Raw genomic sequence first — 21,293 nt, forward strand, 5'->3', positions numbered from 1 at the left:
TTAATATTTGTAGTTTTCAGAATATTGCACAAATTGGAATCTGCAAATGCACACCACAAGCAGCCAAGTGGCCCATGATCCACATCTCATGTTGGGGAAACTATTGACAGGACGATATGTAAGAGTGGTATGGTGGTGGTAGCATCATGCTGTGGGGATGCTACTCTTTAGTAGGTACAGGAAAGGTGGATGCAGCTCAATACGAAACAATTCTGGAAGAAAAACCTGTTAGAAGTAGCAAGAATTGAGAATCAGTCAGAAGTTCACTTTTCAGAAGGGAAAAAAAAAATGAACAAACTTTTCAATAATGCTGTTGGAAAATACACGCCACACTTTTACATTTGTATCTATAAAAAACATAATTTCACTACTTTTTAATAGTTTATCAAGTATCGAGGCAACAAGGAGAAGTTCAAGGGGAGCGAATACTTTTGTAAAGAAGTGTACATTGGTATTAAGAAGCTCAGGATGTGCATATGTACTTTTAATTTAAGTGTATTGGTAACATGTGGGAGTGATGTCAGATAGGGACGGGGGCCGCTGAGTCCTGGGGGCCCGCAGTGGGGAGTCCTCACTCGTCACATATGCTGTCTCCATTTGCACCACAGGGGATCGGAGCAACAGCAGCACAAAACACACAACAGGAAGACTGTAGCAGAACTATCTTCCCTGTAGATATCCAGGCCAAGCCAGATGTTCCTCCTCTTTTCCCTTTCTCCTTTTCGAGCAATAATTTTCCACCCACCCCCGTCCTCCTCGTTTATCTCTCTCTTCCTGTCTCCTCTTTTCCTCAACGTCCTTCCTTTCCTTCTCTTTCTGTTCTCCCCCTCGCTACACAAGAACATGTCCCAGAGTCGCTGGAGCTGCTGAGTTACAAAAGTGACTCTTTTAATCGTCTCCTCATGTTCTCCACCATCTGCCCTCAGCAATCATCCCTGACCTGGACCAATCGCAGATCTCCCCCACTGACCCAATAGCGCACCCGTCAAACAGCGTCTGCCACAAAGGTTCATACTCCCAAGAACCTTTTTCACTTCTTGTTTTCTTTAAACCAGACACTTTATAAATATTTTATTAGGATTTTTATGTGATGGATCGAAGGCAGTGCATGTTGGGAAGTGCAAGGATATTTATCATTTATCCAATTCTAGAAATCTGTGTGTAATTGTACTCACCCGACCTCCCCTCCCCCTCCAGTCAACACTTTGTAGAACCAACTTTTTCCGCAATTACTGAAGAAGTTGTAATTTTTTGATCGAAGGGCAGATTGGATAAAAATCATTTTACACATGAATAGTCTTTGATGTAAACAGGTTCCAGTTGTAGCTCTGGCACTATGTTTAGGTCATTTGTCCTAAACATAGTCCAATATTTCACAGCCTCTAACAGGTTGTCCTCTAGAATTGCTGTATTTAGCTCTGTCCAACTCACCATCAACTCCTCTTTTGCGCCTCTTCTCGTGCCATCTGATCAGAGAACCTTACTCCCTAAATCAAGAACCTGCAGGATTTTGCTCAGTATGGGCCGGATGTGACATGGACCCTGTGATTGGAGACCCCGATACGTTAGCCCAAAGGATTTCATGATTGGTTGCTTTTCTAAATAACCTCTCTCAGGTTAAGATGAAAAATCCTCACATTTTTCTCCTGAGACACGACTAGGTAAATATAAAAGCGCATTTGCCAGGAGCGTGTCTTGTGTTGAATGGAAATGAACAACATCACATGCATGCATGCAGACCCACACATTATCCATTCCCTTGCTTTTGTAAATGCTACTTTTTCTCTTTTTTTTCCCCAAAGTCTGACACATCATACAGACTTCTCATTTGATCTTAGGTTCCCACAAGAGGAAATGGCAGCTTGAGACACTGGTGTGTCATGGGTTTCATCCAGAGAACATTGCTTACTGAGCGGAGACAACTTTATGGGAACATTTTCTTTGATAAGGAGAGATATGCAACAAAATGCTGTCATATCAAAAGGGCTACTCTGTTGATGCATGTTGGGGAAAACATTTAAGATTTCTCTCAAGAGACATCAAGCCAATTTAAACAAAAAAAAAAAGAAGAAGAAATGCTGGAGGAAAGATCCCCTCTTACTCATAAAACATTGATAAGTTAATGCAAAAACAGATCAGATATCTTCTCTGTAGCCAAGTTGTAAATGTTGAGTTGTGTCCTTGAAGAAAGTTGCATAACTTTGTCTGCAGAGCACAGATTCAACTTTTGTAAGATTCTTAAATGACCTTCCAAGTAGACAAACCTTTGCCCTGTTGTCAGTTCTTTCAGATCGGATTTTCTGAGATTTAAAAAAAAAAATATTTCATAATGTCTATGAGGACAGTTAACACATATACCTTTTAAATTTGCCAACAGTACCCAATAAACACAGGTTTCTACTTTGACTTTCACAACAAAACAGACAATTTCTGACATCTAGCCGTGGCAGGAAGGAAGCCTTTTTGCTGAACGTCATAAACGTCTCTTAGACCTTCAGCCAGTGTGCTGATGGGAAAAAAGTATCAACCCATGTCAACACAGGAACAAGTAAATCACTGAGTCGTCCATGTCACTCAAACTCATCAATAAACCTCAGCCTGTCCTGCACTTTAATCATTAGGTTTATTCCCAGAGCATATATTTCTTTTTCCTTTTGACTCTGCAGTCTTGCCGTTGCGGGGCAGCGGGGGTCACAGGATGCAGGCGTGATTCAGATTTCCAGGGAACATTTGGAAACAGTTTCATCTGTTTTGTTGCCAATGTTAAATTCGACGCAGCTTCGCTCAGTCTAGCTGGTGTTGTTTAGCTTTTAGGATATCCTTTCTTAAAAGAATAGATGTGGAAAACAATCTCCATGTGTATTGTGTGAGCCTATCGTGCTTTAGTATAAAACTATAAGCAATTTGTGGCCACATGCATGCAAAGGTGAAATCGGTGACTGAAGTATAAAAATCCACAACCACATATTTTCTTTTTTATTCAATAAAGTATTTCTTTTTGATTAGAGGAGATCAAACTGAGGGTTAATTAAAATATCCATTTTTACCAGTGCTATGGGTACAACCACAAAAAGCTCCATTCTTTTCTTTTGGTAGAGATACATTTTGAATAATTTAGTCAGAACACAATATTCTAGTCTAATAAAACATCTCGATTCCTTTTGATGTTGAAGAATGTAATGCTAGAGGCTAAAATAAAAGTAATAAAAGTAAATAGCCTTTCCCAACTTAAAACACTGCAACATTAAAAGTGTGTGCATTTGTTTAATGAGACTTCTTATCATGCTAAGCGGTCTTATTTAGCCCCCAGTTTTTACACTAATCCAAGCTAAAGTATAGCCTCTTTAACAAATGATCCCTTTAAATGTCTAAATATAGAAGAGTTTTGAGTTAGTCATGGGTTTAATCATGTGTTAGTCAGAGCCGGAGGGATGCTGTGCTTGTGCCTCTCAGAGACAGAGAGCTAGTGATCGCTGAGGAAAGAAGAGAGATGACCAAATCTCCTCCGCTTGTCCACACACACTTGTAAAATTTAATACCCTCCTCTGTTCAACAAAGCAGTGGGAGGGAAGGAGCACATGGACACACACAGGAGGAGGGAAAGAGGATATTATACCAACACATTCACACACACACACACGCACACAGGCTGAAGTCTATTTGCATTTTCAGTTGTGACATAAACACATTTTTTCCTTCTCAAGTGGGTTTTCTCGCTCCCACGTGGATCGGGAAGCTCTCCCGTTTCTCCCAAAGTTCTCCACTGACTTTTTCTGAATGAGGGGTGTGGCTGACGAATGCCTTGGGATGGCGGTCACGTGACACTCTGTGGGCGTGGCCAGGGAGCAGCAGCAGCAGAAGCAGTTTTGGCCTCACAAGCTGGAGCTGTGATTCAGAAAGGAAGAGATTGGAGAGAGAAGGAAATAGAAGGAGAGGAAAGGGTTGGGTGAGTTGTCACTTTTCATGTTTGCTGTGTTCTTTCTGTCTTGTGCTAAAACTTGGAGATGGTTTCATGAAGAAAGGGGAAAAAAAGTGTTGGGCTTGGAGAGTTAAAGTAGGAAAACAGAGAGGGGGTTGAAATGGATGTGGTGAGGCTGCTTGTTTCTCATTTTGCCAGGTGTTCTTTGCTGTGTTGTGCTTGGAAGGAAGTTCCAGAGCAGAAAGGTGAAGCTTGAGCGTGTTTTGCGAGGAGATGTGTGAAAAGACCGTAATTTTGTTTGACAGCATTGTACTTAGTGGAATATCTGCTCCCCCTGCTCTCTCATTGTTCAGTCATTGGAGAGAGTTTTGGGGGTCAGTACTCCCATTCCTCCTCCCCTCTTCTTTTCTTTCTTTTTCCCCCCCCACCCATTGTGTCCTCTGCTCTGCAACAGCTGACCAATCGAAACAGCTGTTCTCACTCTGTTAGTGATTTGTCTGTCCTTGTAGTCTGTCTTTTTTCTGCGGCTTCACCTCTTACCACAATCCCTCCAGTTTCCAGGCTCAGTTTGACCTCAGATCAGTGAAGTCAAGCTGTTTTGATGCAGCTTAATTTTGATTGTCTCAACAATAATTTGTTGGGGGAGGAGAAAAAAACAAATCAATGTTTGTATTTTTGAGATTTTCACATCTGCTATTAATCAGAAAATAGGAACTGACCTTTAATTTATGTTAAGTGTTCAGACTTTTGAAGTATCATCCATCAACCACATGTTCACTGTGTCACATGGTCTACCTCTCTGGCTTGCCCTCTGTTTCCTGAATAGTTGCATTGTTGGGTACGACACCCAGAAGTCTTAAGTCAGAAGAAGTTTTCTTTCCTAAAGTGTTTTTGTCAGTGTAAGGAGGATGGAGAAGACCCGTCCCAGCAACCAGAGTTTATCCTGTCTGGACATGGGCGAGTATCACGGTGCACCGAGGCATTGACCAGATTCAAAACTGTTACTGTTAAGTTATTTACACGGTTAAAGTCCTTTTATTGAGATGCCAGAGAAAACTTGGGAGTAACTGGGGCCACAGCACTGCCCCTCCCCCACTCATTGCTAAGAACTGCTTATTCAGAAGGCTATAAAGAACCAATTGCACTTTAACTAAAAAAAAGGGGGAAATTTGCCTCTTTGGAAACTTTTTGTTTGGGAAAGACTGCCATCATGTAGAAAGTAAAGCAGTGCCACTTGTCACACTGATTTAGGTAACTTTGTTTTAAAACTATTTGCAAGTTAATTTCTGTTAAGCTGGAATGCTACCACAGGAGATAGCCCAACTAATTGCCTGGTGCTAGCAAATATCACATTATTATACTCCCTGTCCAATTCCTAAAGAACAGAGGGGAAAGACATATTTTTCACCCAATAATCATACATTTAGCAGGAATTCTACAGTATAAATCACAATTTAATAACTGCAGCTTTATTCTTTTATGTAAAAGCTAGTAAATTGTGTGATACACTTTAATCCAAAATATTGTGTTGCTGAAATGATATATTTACCCACACTGTATAAAACCATGCATAAAATTATCCAGATTCTGTTTGGACAATAATAATTAATTCTGTAAAATGCCAGAATGATGAGGCAAAGAATATTAGAATTGTTTTCACTGCATCCTGCAGAGTTAAAGCTCTTTGGTCACTACAATTACTATTCCTTTAAATCAATTTACAGCAGCCTGGATAAGGAATGTATAAACTACCACTGATCAGCTCCTGGCTTCATCATGTTCTGCAGATTAACTGTCTGTATTATTTCAGATAGTGTTTTTTGACTCTGCCAGCTTTGTTATGTTTCCATCAGTCAAATGGTCGAAAACCTGGAGGCTCCAACTGAGAAATGGTGTGAAAATCACACCTCACTCTTTGAGTGACGAAATGGTGCCTCTCCACTCAGTGGGGCTCGACTTTTGCAGTGTTAAGGGGCCATTAATAACACTTTCTACTATTTTTCCAAACAAAGGCTGCTTCGCTCATCAACTTACATGTTTTACCCAGCAGACGTCCTGCTGCATCAGTGCTGCAACTGCATCATATTAGATATAAATATTTGTCATTTAAAGCATCTATTTGCATAAAAAAGTGCTTCAATCCACCTAGTCGTTTTTAAAGCATTGCTAATCAAGAAGATAAAGCTTCTGTTAAAGAGTAACTCAATCACAAGTGATTGAAAACATCAGCATGATTGTTCAGGGCCAGCCTCCTTTCCTTTTGCTTTTAGAAACTGTAAACTGTGCAGTTGACGCGTCCATTTTCAAACCTTAAATCTTGAATGATACAACATCTGTAAATGCTTAGTGTTTTGTTGCTGTTGTGGACGATCATCACACTTTTGCTGTTTCTGACCAAAGAATTCGCCTGCAGGCAGTCGAGCTGCAAAAAGGCGAGGTGTGAACATGTTTGTGAACAACGCGACTGTCTGCAAATGCTGTTTATTACATTACTGTTTTTTTCTAAAGTCCTTCCTCTCTGTAACGTGGTTAGATTTATTCTACGCCTTTAAAGTAGTAATTCTGCTCCAGCATAGTCATTTTTTGGTTATTTATTTTTTTTGTTATTCAGTGAAGGGCGACACATTTCTGCAGACATGTCTTGCTCTGTTTATCTCTGTGAATGCCCACAGGAGAGAATGCTTTCTGCTCTACATGTATGTCGTGGCTGGGAGGAAGTCGGACATGTCATGTTCTTTCAGGGCTGACAGCTTGTCGGCGCTGGGGGAGGTATAGTTATCGTGGCCCCTTCTTCAGCGCTGTGGCAGTGTGATTAAGTAATTATAGGTCATCTGTCAGATTCGCTTCTTGAAATTATGACTGGAAATAAAACGTACAGTTTCTGGCATGTGGGTAAATTCAACATGGTTACATTTAAATGAGTTTGTCTCTTGGTTTGAATGATCAGGTTACATCCTGTACATTTTATTTCTGATCAACTATACAATCTTGATATTTTGGAATTATAATATTGTGATTTGTAGAGAATTAGATTATGTTGTGCATGACTTTATGTTCTGATTGGTAATTATTTGTTTGGATATTAGAAATCAGTCAACATGCCATACCTAAAGGTACTCAGTCGCGCTGACAACACTTGTTGGTGTGGATGTTATTGCAGAGAGAAGACGATGTGTCAGCTGTTTTCAGTAAGGTATATGAAAATTAAGTCAGAGGAAAAAGAATAAGAATCATTTTTGAAAACCTATTAAATTTTCATAGGAGGATGCCTGTTGTTCATTTATATTGCATTAGATGTCGGCAGATAACAGGAAGGTTAATGTATTGCAGCAAAGTTCCTCTGTAGAAAAGTAAGGCTTTAGATTTTTGCAAAAATAAAAAAAGGTGCACTATTTTGTCGTTTATTGTTATTTTAAAATCAATAAATTAGAATCAGCCTGAGTTAGTATTAGCAGTTTGAAGGTTTACAAAATTTCTGCTTGGTGAATTTCTAAATGATTCACTTGAAGTGACTTACTGACCACTAAAGAAAAATGTACCTGGAAGCTAGATGTATTTTAATTATATTAACATATCGATTAACAAAGGGAGAGTTACTGTCCGTGGAACCTCTTAAGTGAGGGAATTCACCCTTCATTTCTAAAACACAACATATTTGCATAACATTGAAATATCATGACCTGAAGAGGAACTTTGGTCTTAGAAGTCAAAGGTCAGCTGTGAAACGCTTCTAATTTCCTCATGAATTGCTTCGTCACATTCAGAATGAAAGTATTTGAACCAGTCAGCCCCCTTTACCACTCGGTGATTAGTGGTTTCCAGATTTACTGCACCATGGGCTCTGTTTGTCCTTTTCCCCATACCCCGTCCCCTGCTGCAGCTGCTAGCTGGTCTTGCGGTGGGACCCTCCTAGTTTCCCTTCCATGTTTCTCAGAAGCGTTCAAGCTTTGAGTTACAGCTGTGGTCAATGGGTTCTCACAATGGCACACAGCAGAACAGTGCCCTCCCTGCTGTGTTGGACTTCACTTTTTTCGTTCAGTCAGTCTCCGCTTACAGCCATTGATCCCAGCTGCGCTCAGGCGGCTTGTGTCTGGTATTTTAACACTTATCTCTGGCAGTGCTCTTTATCTCAGCGATTTCCCCCCGCCCCCACCACCATGTGATGACCCCACTCTTTGTCTCCTCACATTTTTTCCAGTCTTTTAGGGGTGTTTGAGACCATCTGCTCTGCTCCACATTAAGCCAAGGGCTACATTCTCCAAAGGCCACCACAAGTGACAGTGCCTGGTGGCATTCCTGAGACCTCTTTGGACATTTCTTTTCGTTTTAGGGCCGTGTGTAGCCATTGTTGGCCTCATGTGCCGTACAGTGGAATGTGAACCTAAGTATTTATTTGACTTTAAAAGTACAGATGCAGTAGGTAGGACAAGACATGAAAAGCTAGTGCAGTAAATATCAGTGAAGCTCTGCCATAATGCTAACCGTCATGCCGTTTAGTGTAATCAAATCTGTGTAATCCGTTTAAGCTCGTTATTGCTGATCTTGTCATTGTGAGTGGAACTGATTATTGATCAGTTGCAGTGACTTAAATACTGTTCCTCCATAAGGCATTGCTAGACCAAACGATTGCATTAATGCTTATGACGTTCATCATAATCCAGCGCTTGTTTCAAACTGTACTCTGCTCCCTTGACTTTAAAGTAGGCATGGGCTAGTATGAGATCTCCTGGCATAATCTTGAACCATAGTTGCATTAAAAATAAGATTTAAAAGTAAAATAATACCTTTATTGATTTGGGCTGGAAAGTGGCACTGTTGGTATCAATGTTCTTAACTGGTTACTCTGATTTTGTTGTAGCAAGTTATCTCATTTTGTCTCTTAGGCCTTCCTTCAGCAAGCCGGGCAGCATTGCACAGCAAGTGGTAGTCGTAGAGCATTGCAGAGTTACTCTGTGATCCACACAACCCCATTTAAAGTACTTTGCTTTCGAGATTTAACTTTTTAAAACTTTATATATGTTGATACTGGTAGACAGCCCTTCAGGAAAATATAAAACTCACTGCAGATAATCTGGGTGTTTAAAAACATCGAAATCTCTGTCATTAAATGACTTTAATTTCACACAGTGATTCAGAGCAGCCCATTACTGCATATGACTAGGAGTAACTTGAGCACTTTCCAACAAAAGAAAATAAAGTCTAAACACACCTGAGAATGTTGGAACCATTCAGTCTGCTTAATGATTTTTGGGAAAGTAACTGAACAAACTTTAAGAAATGATTTAGAAAAAATGTCTTGCAGGATGTAATCTGCTCCACCAGTTGGATGGTTCAGAGTCTTTCTCGGTAATTGGCCAAAGCGTGCAGCTCAAGTCTAGATTCTCAAACTAGGCTGGGTTATATTTAGTTAAAGATTGAGCTCACCACATCTCGTCTGTGGTTTATCATACCAAAACTCTGTCCACTCTAGGTCAAACTGTAGCTGTCTTTAGTTATCCCAGCACTTCACTGGTGGATTTTCTTTTTTCCGTCCATGTGAACCAGATGGTTCCTGCTGTGACATCTGGTAGGATGGGGTGCAGCATGGTGTGTTGATGTCTTCACCTAGGCAACCAACCAAAGATGTGCCTTCCTCTGACAAAACAATGTTCCAGTATAAAAGAGCTAGTTCTGACCAAGTAGTGTGGGGGAAAAAAAAGAGAAATTAGTATTGCTATTGGAGTATTTTTTGGGAATAATGTAGTTTTAAAATAAATACCTAATAAGTATATGAGAAATTAGATTCAGACATTTTGTCTTCTTGGGTGAGTTTGTCTTTTATCTATATTTAATTCAGACAAAACCTCCCCACAAAAACACACAATACTAGCCAGAGGTAAGGCAGAATTTTACCATGATCTTTTACTTCCTCTCCAAAATGAACTAATAAAACATATCATACTAAGAAGCGCTAAACAAGACTTCAGTATCATCATTCAGTATGCTCCTGAAGAACACATTGCACCTGCTATTCTAGGTGCTTCTAAAAGTAGAAAATAAACGAATTCCTGTGTTCAGCTGCTAACTTCTGAGCTGCCTGACTGCGGATGTGAAGTTTGTGGTTTTTCTGCTGTCAAGTCCTCAGTGACAAACAGGAAACCAAGATAAAACACACAGCAGGAACTCATTTTTATTAAACACGAAGACTTGTCATGCAATCCTGTGAGCAAACTTCATCCTCACCGATGTGAGCGATTAAATCCTGAAGCCCACCTCCAAAGTGTCTGCTTTTAAAACATAAATGACCAGAGCCTGGGGTTTTCTCTTTGATGGGATTTGTCCATTCGTGCAAAGAAAACTCATCCACTTCATTCATTCAAACAAAGCTGAAAAAACCCCAGCTAATCTCTAAATGTTCCTGTTGCATGTTGTGGTAAAACAATATAAAATACTCTTAGTGTTGTGTAGCATGTACTTGCAGTAAGCGTGGGATGGTACAAAGTTCAAACTGTTTGGCAGCTTTGAGTGGAAATATAACGGTTTCAAGATATGGTATTCAAAAAGTTTAAAACAAAATGTGGAAAAGGATCCAACTTTTATCTGTACAGTGTTGTCCCTTTTTGTGTAGCTGACTCAGTTGGTTAGCATGTGGTTTTAAAAAAATCTGCCTGTTCATTTGATTTGACTCAAATGAGATGAGGTCACACGGTTTACAGAATACTTGAACTGAGGCAGCGACTCAGCCCTAATCTGGAAGGAAAAACTGGACAAACTTAGTAAAATTTATTGTCAGAGGCCATTTTATTTAGACAGCACGACTTCTTAAAACCAAATTTATCTTTGTCAGTCACAGTAAATTGCAGCTGCTGCCTTTTAGTCAGCTGAGCAGAAATACACAGAAAAGAGAGAACATGTATGACGCAGCATCTTTCTGTGAAATCTCATCTAAAAGAACTGAAAATATGCAATATATATACATATATTAGTAAAGTATATAGTTTAATATATGTAACTGGCCCATGCCTACTGGTTACTTCTATTAAATTTTGGTAGCTAAAAATACCAAACTAGTCAACTGGCCAGCTTTTCTTATTATATTTCAAAGAGATTACTCTTTAGAGACCATATTCAGTTCCTGAAGGGATTCACTGATACACTGATGCCATTGTACTGTTTGTTCTTGCTGGTTTGCCATACCGAGTTTCAGTTTCTCATGGCTGACACGTTGTTCCTTTTTGGTGCATCAGTGAAATTGCTCCCACGTGAGCACGGTTTGGATTTAACTGATGCTGCACCTCTATCGTGATCTGAAAGTTTCTTATAGTTTTCTGAGAAGTAAAATATAAATAGTTTTCACTGGCCTCATCAGTGGCATAATGTTGAGTTGCAGATTTAATGAAGAAACCTCTTACGAAGAAATATTTTGTTCATAGGAGGTTTTTAAAGGTAGGGGCAAGCTGACGATCGCCGTCTCTTGGAAGAGATGCGGCCTCTGAAACTACTATCGCCTGCCTATGAAGGGGAAGTCAATTTTGCTGCAAAAGAGTAGCTGTCACCACGCCTTTGCTGTGTATTTTCCTCTGCTAAAGCATGTTTTCCATTTGTACAAGTTCTGGGGTCGTGGAGCCCGAAAAGCAGCTTGGCTGCAGGCAGACCTGTATGTCATTAGAGCTTATCTGCATCATTCATCGTTCAAGAGGCTTCCAATGCCTTTCGGTTTCAGTATGAAACAGTGCATGTGCAGGGTTTGCCAAACGATACTTTGTGATATTGCATGGAAGGATTTGCAAGCAAACGTTGAATATAAACGTATCCAAAGAATACTGTACAAAATCCAAGACACGTGTTGGGTTTCTTAAGGACAGCACTGCTGCTCTAAATCAACCTGTGCTCGCTGTGATGCTGTGCAAACTGAAGGCTAACATTACATTATAGATTACACAGTTCTCTAGAAATGTCATGTTTGCTTTTTTTTATTTTTTTTTTTTACTTGAATTAATGTCGTGCGAGGAAAATTGCATCTTGAGAGAGTGGAAAGAAAACTTCTACAGAGATTAATTACTGACTGAGTGGGGCTCTTACATTTTAGGTGAGCAGTTCGTGGTATTAAAGTGCATCAGCTAACCATTAAACTGTCAAAGCATTGAAATTTAGCAGGACTGACGGCGACTTTTGAAGGTGTGGCGTTCTTCCTTCTAATCTAAACTCCAGCTATTCTGTGAGTCTTGGAAGAGACGAAGACTTTCAGAAGTATTCATTTGAAATCCATGTAGAAGTCTGAGGCAGAAGAGTCTATGATCACAGGACACACGCAGATTTATGGTGTTTAATGAGGAGACAGACGAACGTAGTCGTTGGAAATGTATTATTAGCCCTCTGTCTTTTCAGTAAGAAAAACCTTAAAAAACACCCACATACTGTAAGTGATGCACCAACTGGTCATTACAAACGTTCCTCAGAAACATAGTGTGTGCTGTGCTTTGCAAATGTTTTCCTTCTGGTTAAAGCCTAAACGTCAGTGCAGTGTATTTTTTTTTTCCTACAAAAAAAAAAATGAATGCATGGTTCTAAAGAAGTGGGAAGATTAAACATGAATATTTAGAAAGTATTTTTTAGAAACAACTGTCTGACAAGAACAGCATGCATCTGGCACCGCTTTTTATGATGCCTCGGAAATAAAAATTTGTAACACAAAGTGGAGAATACAGGTCGGGGACAAAGTTGTGGAGAATTTTAAAGCAGGAATAGGTCATAAGACGAGATCCAAAGCTTTAAACATCTCAAGGAGCTCTGTCCAATGCATCGTCTGAAAATGGAGAGTGAACAGCACAACTACAAACCCTTGGATGTGTGTAGGTCGCCTAAACTGTCTGACCGGGTAAGGAGAGCATTGATAAGAGAAGCAGCCAAGATCCTCCAATATAACTTTGGAGGAGCTGCAGATTTTCACAGCGCTGGCTGTAAGCTGGGCACTTTGCAAAACTAGCTTTAGTGGAAGAGTTGCAAGAGAAAAGTAATTGTACAGATAATATGAAAAGTTTGCCTTGAGAAGAGAACTTGTTAGAGACTTTGTTTTCCAGCAATTACCATCTCTAAGCTTACAGCCCGAGTTGCAATGAAATGGTTTAGTCCACTGGTCTCAAACTCCAGTCCTGAAAGGCGGGGTCTTGATCAATTTGTAGATTTCTCTCTGCTTCAGCACACCTAACTCAAATATTAGCTCATTGGTGGAGCTCTGTACAGCTTGACTTCATGCTAGTGAGGCAGTTTCACCGTTTACTTCAAGTGTGTAGGACAAGGGACGTAGCTAAAGGTCGCAGGACTATGGCCCTCGAGGAATGCAGTTTGCAACCACTGGTTTAAACCATAATGTTTTTGAATGGCTCAGTCAAAGTACAAATTTAAATCTAGTTCTGAATCTGTGGTGATTTTTTTTTAATTAAGGAGGTGCTTCTCCTCCCCCAGTTTGACTTGAGTCAAAGTGTTTTGCAAAGATGCCTGGGCCATTACAAACACGTCCCACTCTTAAAAGTAAAGCTTGTAACCATGCACTGTTTAAACTAAACTCTCTCTTTTTTTGTGATTTTTGGCAACCAAAAGAATTGAAGATGAGTACCTGTAGACTGAATATGTTTAAAGCCTTCATTCAGCCTTAAACATGTGTCTGTGGTTTGTGACTTCAGACCTCAGACAGACACTACCAAAAGTTTCTGTTAGAGCACAGGAAGCCGTTGTCTCCTCCTCCGAGAGGAGTGACTCGATTTCTACAAGCATGCACTAGCACATTTTGGCAGAGCCGAGCCGTGTTTCAGTCTGCTTGTTGCAGCGTTGCCTTGGCAGACTGTCTTCATCTTCATTTTTCATTTCAGCAGTCCTGCTCTAAACTGAGGTAAGTTCTGATTTGCAGCGGCTGCTTTGTGTCTGGTGTGTCTTGCTGCTTTTAGACTCGTGCAAAGCAGTGCTGGAGTTTTTGCCACTGGAATTCAAACTTCTGCGCCCATTGTTTCAAAAACGTGTACATTTACTGTTTTGCAGTGCAGCTATGTTTGTTGCTTTTTATTTTGCTTAAGTTTAATTGAAAAGTTCTGGACAAAAAGAAAAAAGCTTTGTCATTTGAATAATGGATAGGTGCAGTAGAGTATGATTTGCAGTCTGGGACTTTGTTTCACACAGGAAATGAACTGCTGAGAGTTCAGACGCCTTTACCCTTCATCTCAGTTTCACTTGTATTCACATCTTGAACAGTTCCTTTTGAATAATTCTGTGAATAATAATTCCCCTGTTTCTTTTTTTGCCTTTCCTTAGGGTCAGAGGTCAGCCTGAGCCACAGCAACATGTCCGAGTCCGCCAAGCCCCACCATCCCAGCCCTCAAGGCAAGGGGGAGAAGAGCCATGGAGGAGACTTCAGCTACGTTGGCATCGACGCCATCCTGGAGCAGATGAGGAGGAAGGCCATGAAACAAGGCTTTGAGCTCAACCTCATGGTTGTGGGTGAGTTGGAATCATTTAATACAAGCATAAACGTAAATGCCAGCTAGAACGGAGGCACAAAGAAATCACACCAAAACCTGATCCACATCAGCCACTGACTGAGTGATCGAAACTAAAAAAAAAAACAAAAAACCGTCAGATCAGTAAACGCATCATATCTAAACTAACAGGTTGTGGTGACATGACACTCTTCAGTTTCTTTGCTGTTACAGAGGCAAGAAGACTGAAAGTTGCTCGTTTTCACTGTGGGTGTTGGGATTTAGATGAATTCAAGTTATTTTATAAAGGAAACTGTGTTTTTACACTTGAAGACATGTGAGCAGTCGCCTCTGAGACGGTGAGAGAGTAACATTTTCAGCAGGTAACAGGAAAACTGAACAGAGGTTGCAGCCAGCCTAGTCAGTCGTTTTTAATTTTCAACCTATGTCTGTTGTGGAAGGAAGAGGGTTTGGAAATGTTGGCGGCATTTTAGAAATTTCTGAGTTAAGGGATCCATTTCCAGTTTGCAGAGACCTTTATGAGTTGTCAGGGTAAACCTACATTTTGTAAGAGTGCCAGAGTTCCAAGGTATCAAAGGCTTAAAAAAAAAAAGTCCACATAAAGATGCATAAAAATGATCAGGTTTCCATTATTTACAACAGGAAAGCTACAATTATATTGTCAGTCTGCTTAATGTTCTCATGACAATGATTTAACAAATTATGGAAGTTTTGTTCTTCACCTAAGTATATTTACCAAAATCAACCGATTTCAGCTTCCATCACAATTAGTGATGCACATTTAAATTTCTCTGTAAGCGTACATCTGGTTGAACGATGAGCAGTTATGGAAGACTGAAGTAAAACATGGACTAAACACCCACTGAATTTGGTAGTTTTAAGTAAATTTGCAAATTACTGCTCTGCTCTTCTAACAAGCTAAAATTAGGTATTTTAGCTTGTTTATTTTAGCCAGATTATCGGCTTACTTGCCTAGCCTTCATTGCTGCCTACTAAATATGTAGTTCTGTCTTTTTTTGCATGTCCATTGCGTTTCAGAAAAGCCTTATCTTAATAACGCTAATGGGAGGTGCCCCTTTACTTCCCATGGCATGACTTTGCAAACAGCTGACCTACTTCTGTGTAAACAGCAGAAATGAGAGTGACCATGGGTGGCATCAATGCAGCCCTTAACCCAAGCATAAACCATAAGAGTCTTATGAAAAGTAGTGTGGTTTTAAAAGCATATCTCTTTTTTTTAAAGGTGTGATATACATTGAGACTGGAAACTGGTCCATGCCTTTTCTCGAGGATATAGTGAGCTAATTGCTAATATTCATGCTAAACATGCCAATAATCGTGCTACAATTATTTGAAATGTCAGTTCCATAAATATTTGGTATTTGCTTTCTAACATCACCTCTGGCCCTAATATAAAATATTAATACTAATCACATTTCTATTTACTCTAGTTCTTAAATATGAATCAGATTTTTTTTTTTAATTGTTATTGGCAAGTCTAATATTGACAAAAACCAGCGATCAGAAATCGGCCACAAAGTTTTGACATGGAATGTCTGTGGAAGAAGAAGAAGCTAAATTTAGGGGGGAAAAAGTAGATTTTGGTCTGGTTTGTGAAATGATGCAATGACTGATTGTTTAGATTTTTATCAAGCATGAGCAGCAACTAGACTCTAAATTTGATTATGTCTGCATGCTACAAGAGACTGATCTGAAATCTAAACTGACACAGATGTATGTAAGAGAGCTTGAAGCTTTTATTACTCCCAAATGTGTGGTGTTTACCCTAATTGAGAGGGAAAAAAAATCAGTATAAAATATAAAACATTCACTGTTTTATGCAGTAACAATAAGAACTGGTAGTTCAGAATGGTATGCAAAGAGACACTCAAAACCATAGTCAGCATTTACATAATTATTTTTCTCATTACTCACTTTGAACATTTTCTAATGTGTTTTCTTCTAAGCATTTCTTGGAAGACATGCCAGCCTGGCGCCTTCATCCACATGATTTCCTTTTGTGTGTGTATTCATGGTGTACCAAACAAACAAAGCAGCTTGAGTGGATAAAAAGAGGCTGTCGGCCCGAGAGGGACAATTAGTCTGACAAGTCGAAGCGTTCGCATCAGCAGCAGCTCTTACAGTGACTGTGACGGCAAGACAATACGAATCAGGCCGCTCCATCAAGTCTGTGTATGCGTCTATCTGTGTCAGTTTTCATAAACGGCTGTCTGCTAATGACAAGAAAAGCACACGTTAAAAATGTTGGTTCTGTTTTCAGTTTTTGCCGGTCTGAATTGATTGTGTTTGAAACAAATTTTGTTTACCTTCTGGTTCTCTGTCATTGGAGGCAAAAAGGAGAAAAAAAAAATGTAACGGCTAAAAAATGCCTCAGGAACACCAGTGGTCATCTAACAATTACTTTGCTGCATTTAAAAGCATTTTGAAACTGTCCGTTCTTGTACAGAGTCCTGCAAAAGTACTTGTAGCCAATGGTCTTCTTGCAGCTGTTTCTTCACTTACATTCTTTAGAAAACCTTAAGTCCTTCACAGAGCAGCTGTATTTTTTTTATTCGTTAACTCGGAGTTTGGTGACTTTTAAAGGCAGTTTATTGTACTGGATTTTATTTCAGGGTGTTATTTCAGCTAAATACAAAAAAAAAAAAAAAAATTGCTACAAATGTCCTGCTTTTTATTTGCCAAGTTTTAATTACAAATTATAGTTTTCCTTCCACTTACCAATTTATATATGCTGTCGTGCTGGTCTATCAAATAAAATCCCAATAAAATTAATGAAATTTATGAGATGTAAAATGACGAGCGTGAAAAGAAAACTGCATCTAGTCCACTTTTGGTAACCCTGTCCCCACATTTCATTTGTATACATCCGTGTCCATCATTCAGTCAGTCAGTCTTAATTTTATGACAGCCTTTTTACCCATCGAGGCGTGAGCAGCTTATCCTGCTGCTTGGTTGCATGCATGGAGTCCCTCTAATGTAACCTGGGTCTGGAAATATATTACCCATATGCAATGATGGGACATCAGTACGGTTCAAAGTTAACTGATTGCCAGTGAATCCTGACCACAGCCTCTATGCTGGATGAGTTCATGCATTGATTATTGGGAAAACGATTCAAGGAGTAAAATTCACCACACACAGAATGAGTGACTTGGCAACACAATCATGTCTTTTATGCTTTGATTTTTGTTGACGCTGAGAGTTTCTGTAGAATGCAGTTAGCTTTCCCTGGAGGGCAGCAGTTTGTGCTCACATGTTGGTGAAGCATCAGCTCCAAAAGGAATCTCTTGGCATGACAAACAAGGATCTGCAACATAAACTGTGTTTTTTCCAAGGGAAAAATATTGATGATGGAAAAAAAAAAAAAAAAAAAAGAGGGGGAATTAAAGATGCAGAGAGGAGAACCAGAACTCCATGGAGGGAGTTTATAATAGTTCTGGTCTGGTCAAAAATGATACAAATAGTTTTTTTTTAACTAACCACACACAAATAGTTATTAGTGACATCAATGTAATTAAGTAAATTTTGACATAATTTCAGTTTATTTTGCTTGTTGCACGCAGACTGCACAATCCTGTAAACAGCTGGCATGTACGCACTTGCAGCGCTCCGACACCTGAAGGAAAATTCAAAACTCGTGTGGTGAAATAAAATGTTGTGCAACTGCTGGATATACGTTTTATGCAGCAGCAGATGGAAAAAGAACAGACAATAACTTTGTGATTCCACGTCGAATTCTTACGGAGTGAGAAAACTTACAACGCAACAGTTATAGTGTCGGATTCCTTGGACCGAGTGTTGGCGGATACGTACCTAAGTGCATCATGGGAGTCCAGTTTCTCACAGTCAGGCTGGTGCTGACTTGCCATTTGTGTTTGGTTCAAAGAATCCTGGGGAAAAATGACTCAATTCTTGTGCTTCGTTACCTGTAGATCCTTGAGAGTGATGCTTGGTGTTGTGATAACACCAGAGTGTTAATTAAAGTATGAAGAGTCCTGTGAAGAATGGGCAGAGGTTAGAAGCAAAAGGTTTTCATGGAGTCGGAGTCGGGTCGTTTTAAAGGTTAGAACAGCTGTGGTCTTGATCTTGCTCCCGTTGAGTCTTGTGGCATTCAGGCAGAGCATTTTCTGACCCCCACCCACCCTCATCCCCCCATTCAGCTGGCTGACTTCAGCTAGTGTGAGTGTGTCTGTGATACAGGCAATGGAAATGTGAGCATGTGCTGGAGGATGAATTCACAGAGTGGCCTGAATGTGGAGTTGGTGTAAAAGGACAAGTGTCTCCCTGGGTGCAACAGAAGACCTACTAACTTGGCAAAGCTCCACGTGACAGTTGACTCCCACAGGGCCTGATGACAAAGAGCAGGAAAAGGGCTGAGTTTGCGTAAAAGTTCATTTTAAACAAAGCTACATTCCTAACGCATGATTTTTGCACTCCACAAAAACCTGTGTACTTTGTCATATGACTATGTACACTGCAAAAACACCAAAATCTTACAAAGTATTTTTGGTCTAGTCTTAAGTGCATATATGTTGACGCACATGAAATAAGACTAAAGTACTTGTTCCACTGGCTGACTTTTTTCACTTTTAACAAGACATTTTCCCTATGCCATAAGGGAAATGATTTGCTTGTGGAACTGGTACTTTTTCATCAATATTAAGGAATTATTTACTTAAAACAACCTCCCATATATTGGGACTGTCTGTTGCACAGGGTGAATATTTTAGACATGTATGGCTGGACACATGAGAAGAAGTTGTCAAGGAGAATATTATGTGCAGTGCCTTTTTTCTTTATTTTTTAACCATCCTCAGTAAGTAAGCTTAATATCAATTTATGTTAACTTTGTTGTGAAATTCAGTTTTTTATTTTGAGAGGCTTACTTCCTGTTGAACCACATGCTAAGACAGTTTTGAGACTGCAGAAAGATTCCAGTCTCAATACGGTTTTTGTCTGTGCATGCCGTGTTTTGTTTTAAAGAAGGAAGAGAAACGGTTATAAGAGATTCAGATCTTCATGTTTTGTATTTTCATTTTTTCTTGATAAAGATTTTTGTTTTTAAAGTCAGAGTTTTGCGTGAGGCCTTTTACTTTTCCAAGAGTTCTTCAAGGATGACACAGATACTGGATCTGTTACCATAACTGTGTTTAATGCTAAATTAGGGTTTGTCGTTATGATAATGCATTTTTATTTTTATTTTTTTTTGACGACATCTGGCTGTTTGAATCTGAACTGCATTATTTCAAAGTAAACATGGTTGGTTAAAATGCATCTCGAGTTTTATGAAACCTTTGTTATATTTTACAAAATGCAAATAGGGAGACATCTTCTCATCTTGTTTTCAGATACCAGTTTTGTTTATTTATTGTACGTGTATCGACACAAGAAGAGGGGGGAAAAAACTGCAAAATGGAATGTAGAAAATAACAGCAAAGCTCTATAGACAAACTGAGTGATGGTTATAAAGTCTAACAGCTGCTGGCAGGAAAGATCTGCGATAAATAATGCTGCTTTGTGCAACAACAATGCAGCAGTCTCTCTCCATTTTGGTAACGGCTTCATGCATTAGATGGGAGACGTTGTCCAACAGTGATGTTGTTTTTAGCTAGGGTTCTTGTAACCACCAGCACTGGGCTGAAGGAGCATCCAGGGACAAATTTCCCCAATGTCAGTTCCCTGGATAAAAATAAATAAATAAATGTATAAAAACAAATATTTCTTACACCATTAGCCTCATTCTTCGTGGTTCCTCTTATACAGCGTGAAAACGGCTAGAAAAACTGAGCTATGTTTAAGCGCTTCTCTTCCTCCCTTCAACATGTGGAATTTCTGTTGAGTTAATAATGTATCACAAAGACCGTCAGGTTTAATTCATCACATTCATCCCTTGGTGGGTGATGATTCTTTTGCGTGTGGTCTGTCGAACACGTCTCTTCTCCAAGCCCCCACAGGTCGCTCATCTGACCTTGCAGCTTCATGCTTGCGATCCTCGTCTTCCTAAATATGCAGACACACTCATACTCACACACACTAATACCCCAAACCTCAGACCTAATGTTTTGTCCGGGCTTTTTGGGTTAAGCAAACAAAAAAGTTGAATTTAAGTGAATGCGTTTGCATCTTTTGTGGAAGAGAAAATAAAAAATAAAAAAACAGATGGGAATCTGACTTTCTTGCGTGTTTGTGTTTTTGTTTTTCAGGGCAAAGCGGCCTGGGGAAATCCACCTTGATGAACACACTGTTCAAGTCCAAGGTGAGCCGTAATAAATCGGTGCAGTCCAACCCGGAGGAGAGGATCCCCAAGACGGTTGAAATTAAATCCATCAGTCACGGTTGGCCTATATTCAAGTTTAACAGCGCACAGCATTTACACTGCACATATGGTGCTATTAATTATGCAGTGTTTGTGTGTTTTTGTTTTTTTTTTGTTTGTTTTTTTCATATGAGCTATTGTGTTTTCAGCAACATAATTGTTCCCTGACAAAAAAAATTGTTTTGTTTTTGTTTAGATATTGAGGAGAAGGGAGTGAGGATGAAGCTGACCGTTATTGACACTCCTGGTTTTGGAGATCAAATCAACAATGAAAACTGGTGAGTGAAGACGGTTTCCCTCCATGACCATGATTGATTTCTCATCTCTGCACGTTCCATCAAATTTTTGAGGAAAATGAAAAACGAATGTGAAAAAACCAGGGATTTCTTTAGGATAAGTTGTGATCTTTTGTGTACATACATTAACATTAAGTGCCTAGGTTAATCTTTGATTACAATTCATTTCTATGCAGTTGGCAGAAGTGTTTTTTTTTTTTTTTTTTTTTTTTATTGGGCCTTTTTTTTGTGAAAATTTGGGAAAAGGGGATGGGAAGAGAACCCGCTTAAAC

At 39.5% G+C, this 21,293-nt stretch overlaps 1 protein-coding gene across 7 annotated transcripts in view; it reads left to right on the forward strand.

The window, feature by feature from the left end:
- The window catches only part of LOC106965126 (septin-9-like), an 84,385-nt gene that overhangs the window by 45,554 nt on the left and 17,538 nt on the right, over positions 1-21,293 (forward strand). For 5 of the 7 annotated variants that reach the window (XM_015061039.1, XM_015061035.1, XM_015061038.1 and 2 more), the window contains 3 exons: positions 14,204-14,389; positions 20,613-20,744; positions 20,922-21,003. In XM_015061039.1, coding sequence (XP_014916525.1) covers positions 14,204-14,389; positions 20,613-20,744; positions 20,922-21,003 — 400 coding nt within the window. Of the gene's footprint in view, positions 1-3,839; positions 3,947-13,684; positions 13,788-14,203; positions 14,390-20,612; positions 20,745-20,921; positions 21,004-21,293 lie in introns of those variants that run through there. The other 2 variants (XM_015061041.1, XM_015061042.1) reach the window with 2 other exon arrangements.

The sequence above is a fragment of the Poecilia latipinna genome, unplaced genomic scaffold (genome assembly GCF_001443285.1).
Source record: "Poecilia latipinna isolate Pla-1442-1.1 unplaced genomic scaffold, P_latipinna-1.0 Scaffold1770, whole genome shotgun sequence".
NCBI classification, from domain to species: Eukaryota; Metazoa; Chordata; class Actinopteri; order Cyprinodontiformes; family Poeciliidae; genus Poecilia; species Poecilia latipinna.